The sequence below is a fragment of the Paramisgurnus dabryanus genome, chromosome 3, assembly GCF_030506205.2.
Source record: "Paramisgurnus dabryanus chromosome 3, PD_genome_1.1, whole genome shotgun sequence".
In the NCBI taxonomy this organism is placed as follows: domain Eukaryota; kingdom Metazoa; phylum Chordata; class Actinopteri; order Cypriniformes; family Cobitidae; genus Paramisgurnus; species Paramisgurnus dabryanus.
In genome coordinates, this window is record NC_133339.1 from 12,986,912 (window position 1) to 12,993,331 (window position 6,420).

General features: G+C 35.5%; 1 protein-coding gene across 1 annotated transcript; it reads left to right on the forward strand.

Moving 5' to 3' along the window:
* Positions 1-5,078: 5,078 nt before the first annotated feature.
* Positions 5,079-6,420, forward strand: LOC135768942 (uncharacterized). Its single transcript, XM_065278306.1, has one exon. The coding sequence runs from the start codon at positions 5,081-5,083 to the stop codon at positions 6,173-6,175; it is 1,095 nt and encodes a 364-aa protein (XP_065134378.1). The 5' UTR covers positions 5,079-5,080; the 3' UTR covers positions 6,176-6,420.

Below are 6,420 nucleotides of genomic sequence, written 5' to 3' on the forward strand. Positions count from 1 at the left end.
TGCCATTCTGGTAGCACTTCATTAGGTGGAGGATGTAAACCATGGTTAGCAGTCATCTGTTTTGATGACTGTTGATGACTTGATCTGTTTCATATGCAGCACTTTCAAGCCTTGCAAGTGGACTAAAATCAAATAGGCAAGATATTATATATGATATTCTTGCAAGTTTATTGAGAAGTAGTAATACAAGTCTTATTACTGTATGTTTCTGTGGGTCCCTACTTATGTGTAAATTGAGGCTAATGAAGGGGGTGACAAACTAGCTAAGAAAGCTTTAAATCATGCAGATGTTGACATACAAGTGGCTCTTAGTTAAAAAGAGGTCACTTGTAATAAATGGCAAGAAGTATGAAATATTGATAGCAAGAGCAGATATCTTAATAGCGTTCAGCTACTTGTTGGAATTGGAAGAAGTGCATTTAAGAACAGAAAAGAAGATATCATCATTTCACGTCTTCGAATCTGACATTCTGGACTAATTATTTCCCTTTTTAAAATAGGAAATCATGCAACTGGTAAATGCAGACATTGTGATCGAACAGAGACAATAGAGCATATTTTGTTTACATGTCAACACAGTATGAAAATTAAAACATATCACTTATTCAATTAGAGCAATAGAAGAAGTATAGAGCCATTATAAAATTTGTTAAAGAAATCGGGTTATATGGGATAATTTAGTGATTTTATTCTTTGCACGTCTGTGCTCCACACTCCAGTACAGCAGGAGGCGGTAGTGCACCATAAATTGCGTTACCAACCGCCATAAAACTCCAGAAGAAGAAGATTCGAATCAAAAGACTCGTAAATGTTTTGAAGCCCGGCGAATCAGTGTTTAAAGCGATCCTCACTAGAGTCTGGTGTCTTCAGTCACGTGTAAATGCATCGTTGTACATTTAAATAATTAATCCGTCTTCGATTATTTTATTGGTTTGTCAACAGAAGACAGGATTTCTTAATACGCTAACCGTTAGCAGTGGGATGAAGTTGAAAATCTGACCCGGACTCTCTGTTGTCTCTGGAGCAGGGATCCATTGTCCGGACAGCGTCATAAACATCTCCTGACTCATACAGTTGTGTACTTTGAGGTAATGTGTCCAGCACGTTTAATACCAATATTATTAAATGTTTTTACCCATGTATTATGAACCAGTTTACTGTGGAGATCGAGGACTAAAAAGAGAAGATGTGCGATATTCAGACAACTTTAAAATTACCTGAGAACTGCATCTGTATTTATCACTTCTTATTTTAGGGAGGAGCAGGGTTACAAAGTAAGGCTCTTTGGGTGATTCCCCTCAATTTCCTAGGCCTTGACTACCACAAAAAGCCACACTTGCATTTTACCTCAATGACTACATCAAGTCAAGTAAGTTTTGATGATAAATATATTTGATCAGATTAACTAGCAAATACCAAAATGTGTTTATACAGTAGCTAGCTAGCCAGTAAATCAGATACCTAAATGTAAGCTAGTACTATTATAGTAACTATAATAATGTTTATTATGCTTTAATGAAAGTTTCTTAGTGAAAGACTTTAAGTACTGTTTACAATTAAATCAGTCAACATTTAATTTTTAGCATTTGTATAACTTGCATGCATGTCTGCTTATAACCAAACAATATGTTTATTTATTTATATTTATGTTTGTATATGATATAGATTTTATACATTTTCCCAAATGTAAAAAAAATCCAGCATTCACAGATTGAAAATAAATAAAATATAATAAATGTGTTTTTGTAATCTGGGTGGTAAAAAAGGCAATCAGTACTTCTGTTTTATGGCAACTTTAATGTCTCTTCTTTCATTTCTAGTTCACACCCATAGAGTGAAAGTGATTGAGACCTTCAGTGAAGCTCCTCCTACAACAATCCACCAATAAATGCTGGAGTCAAACACACAGAGAAATCACTCCATGTGTGACAACTGAAATCTTCATGACATAATGTTGATGCTGGTGAAAGAGGAGCTTGAGAAGATGACAGATCCACAATCATGCAGAATAAAGGATGAAGATACTGAGGAACAAATAGGTTGGTGGCTATTTTTCAATCTTTATTATTGATGGTTGAGGAATAATCATAAAAACATTAAGAAACATGAGGGGAAAATAAACTAAAATCCATGAGATGATAACTTTCTGCATCTATAATAGATTCAGTAGAATTAGATTGAAACATCAGGTAAAGAGTTTTATCCAAAGCAACCTTCAGTGGATTGAATGACTGTGATCTCCATGCAATGCTCTACTACAGTTAAACCTCATGTTGTGTTCACGTCATTATGAAGAAAATTTTCTTTTACCCAAAAATAGTAGTTAGTGTTGCTGCATCAGATTGAAATTTATGGACTTTGTTTACAAAGACTTTAACAATCTCACTTATACAAAATTGTCGCTTTTTAAAAAAATCCCCCACCTTGTTTTACTTTAGGTATTTCTGGTCTTAAATGACCGGCCTACAGAAAATAGTTTATAATCAGGGTCTTCTAATGTCTCAGACAGAAGAGAGAAAAGGAAGAGATGCACATTGTGTGCCCAAAAAGATGTCCAAACAAGCACTGTCTGTTTTAAATGCAAAGCGCCCATTAACAAGGCACATGAAATAGGCTATTGTCATTCATGTGCATACGTTCAGTAAATGCATTAGATGCATGCATCATTTACATGAGTTCACACAAGTTTTTTTTTTGTCATTTTGTTTTAACGACTCAGATTTGATAATGACTCTGTGCTAGGGATGCTCCGATCAAGATTTTTGCAGCCGATACCGATCACCGATTTGTAATCTTCGTGATCGGCCGATACCGATTCCGATACCGATTTTTAAAAAAGCTGATATGCAAGCTCTTTGATGACTGTAACTGTTACATTTTTTCTAGATAAAATAATACCACGGATGTTGCCTTTGTTATATTACTTGCAGTAATTAGGTATATTATTGTTTTAATAGAGACTCAAATAAATAAGCACAACAAATATTTATTCTGCAAAGAGAAATTTAATATGGCTTTAAAAAGGCTTATGTCTCCTAAAATTACTGAAAATAAAACACTTCACAGTCTTTACTGTATTAATTAAATATACACGCATTCGTATGAAGTATAAAAGTTCTTTAGTCAAGAGCAGAGAGTGATTTTATTGAGAGATGAATTAGGTTACTGCAGCTTTAAGACGTGAGAGAGAGATCGCTCTGTTCACGTGCACTGATGAAAGGCTGCTGTGTGTGGGCGGCGGCTGAACGCAGACAAGCAGCTGTGAGGAAAATAAAAGTTTAAACGCTCAAAACTTTAAAACGCATGCAAATAATAAACTTTTGGCATGAGGATGCAATTGTCCGTGATAGATATGTGTTGTATACGCTGTTTGATGGGGATGTGAAGACGCCTCGCGCTGTTGACCGGAGCGCGTCCGCATAGAAAATACTCATATCTCTGTAAAGGCAAAGAGAGACATACAAATATGCACGCCGCACATGAGCAACGGGTTGTAAAAATGCTCGCGCTACGTAAAAAATGTCTTTAATTGCAGCCGCATTCAGGATCCTTTTGATGACAAAAGTAAACAGAAAGATCGGTTTATGAGATCGGCAGATTTAGCGAGCACCGATCGAGTCATTTAATGCTATTATCGGCCAATACCGATCGGCGGCCAATCGATCGGAGCATCCCTACTCTGTGCCATAGTGTACAGAATAAAAGCAAACTTCCTAGTTAAACATTAAAGTAAACTAGTGTGATCAACAGGGGTGAGTCTAAGATGATTTTAGGGGGGATCAGCCCCTTAATGAGGGTATAATGAAAAATTATAAATAAATAAAATAAAAAGTTAATACAGTGTAAGTTTAGGTCTATTTATGAACAGTAGCAGAGCTGGAATTTAATGGGGTGGCCAAGGCTACTTTACGAGGTCCATAGTCGATGAAAGAAAACATTGTGCTACCTGTATCAAAAAGAGACTTCAACAGGTAGGCCTACTATAACCCTTATGAAAATAAGTGTAGTAACCATGTTTTTTTGGTGTATTATTGATTACTATTACCAAAACCATGAATTCACTACACTAAACATGTTATCTGTATCGGCTGATATACGGATTTCTGGTATCGGAATCGGATCGGAAATGAAAAAGTGGGATCGGGACATCCCTAGTAACAACACAAGCAGCTGTTATCTCATATACTTTCATATGCATCAGTTTAAATGCATCATATCTCCCACTTGCGTTTTTAAAAACTTACAAGTGGACAAAACGTGCCAAATCTAAAGGGGAATGTGTCTCTCTCATCCACTTATAATCCAATCGACCACTTGTTTTTGCACCACACCCTTGTTTCTTTGTATTTCCTGACAGACTAAATAATATTTTTTTAGTAAATAGTGTTACAAATACCCCTAAAACAACACAACATCATTTATTGTAACATTATTTGGGGGCTCGTCCGGGATCTAAATAATATTTCCTGGAGTGTATTGAGTTGTTATTGAACTCGATTTCACTTAAATCATTTAAAAGTAGACATTCCAAACATTATGTAGACATTTATCTTTTGTTTTGTTAGTATGACAAGAATTCGTTAAGTTATAGTAAATTTTTCTGACACGTTTCTAAACGATGTTCATTGAGGGAGAGAGAACAAAATGCGCAAAATGTTTATTTTCTTAATAGATACTTTAAAGTTTTAAATGATGTATAAATCATATCTGTATGTCCAAAATCAGCAGAGTAATCTTAAGTCTCTTTGCGGAGTGATTGAAAAATAAAGAGTTTGCGGTGCCTGCGCATTAATTAGGCCTATGATTAATTAGTTCAAACAAGAAATAAAAACCAGTCCTAACTGAAAAAAAAACAAGTTGACAAAAAGATAGAATCCAATGTTTGGTGATATTGGAAACACCAGAAGTGTTATAGGGTTTTGAACACAGCACAAGAGTTAAACTACAAGAGCAGAAATTGACAATAGAAATGACATAATGTACTTCACATTAAAAATAACATGGATACATGACATCTCAAATGTGTTTTGTTACTCTGATTTATGAATATGAACTATTTACTGTCTTCATTTTAGATATGATGGAAGTGAAAGAGGAGAGTCAAGCTGAAGTGAATGAGAAACATCAGATTGTAAAAATAAACCATAATGTTTCACAGAAAGAAACTCTGAAGACAGAAGACATAAAGTGTGAAAATAATTTCAGTGAAGATGAACACCCTGCAGATCACAAGAGAACTCGCAGTAAGCAGAAACCTTTCACATGTCATCAGTGTGGAAAGAGTTTCAGAACAAAAGCTCACCTCAAAGCACACATGAGGATTCACACTGGAGAAAAACCATTCACATGCCAACAGTGTGGAAAGAATTTCATAAGCAAAGCTTACCTTAATAAACATGTGAGGATTCACACTGGAGAGAAACCTTACACGTGTCAACTATGTGAAAAGAGTTTCACCTTTCAAGCAAACCTTTACCGCCACATGAAAACTCACAGTGGGGAAAAGCCACACGCATGCCATCACTGTGACAAGAGTTTCATAGATAAAAGTCAACTTAAGAAACACATAAGAGTTCACACTGGAGAGAAACCTTTCATGTGTCAACAGTGTGGAAAGAGTTTTTCTATTGAAGGTAACCTTAAGATACACGAAAGAATTCACACTGGAGGGAGAACGTTCACTTGCCATGATTGTGAAAAATGTTACAGAAGTAAGAGTAACCTTAAAGCACACATGAAAATTCACAAAGGAGAGAAACCATATGTATGTTTTCAGTGTGAAAAGTGTTTCAGTATGGAGTGTCACCTTAAGAAACACATGATAACTCACAGTGAAAAGAAACCTCACGCATGTCTTCAGTGTGAAAAGAGTTTCAGAGATAAAACGAATCTTGAGACTCACATGAGAAATCACACTGGAGAGAAACCTTACATATGCTCTCAGTGTGAAAAGAGTTTTACATGTCAAAGTAATCTTAAGACACACTTGAAAATTCACACTGGAGAAAAACCGTTCACATGTCTTCAGTGTGAAAAGAGTTTCATAAATAAAAATGGACTTAAAAATCACATGAGAAGTCACACTAAAGAGAAACCGTTCAAATGCCATGAGTGTAAAAAGAGTTTCAAAACAAAAGCTTATATTAAAATACATGCAAGATTTCACACTCAATAGAAACCATTCATGTGTCAATAGTGTGGATATGGCAAAAAGTTAATAAATCAGCTGAGGTCTTTTTAATAAGACAGATCTCAAATCGAAAGTGACCTGTATTGCAGTGTGTCATGTAGCTGTCCATCAATGTAAACAATGTGCAAAGTAGTTGAACCAAAAAGTGCTTGATTAATAAAGTTACTGGCTTCTAGCGAGTCGACTCTGAATCGCTGAAACGAGTCCTCATATGGATTGAATCTCCTGCC

Coding starts and splice junctions, on each gene's coding strand:
- LOC135768942 (XM_065278306.1), top strand. CDS start 5,081: ATGGAAGTGAAAGAGGAGAGTCAAGCTGAAGTGAATGAGAAACATCAG.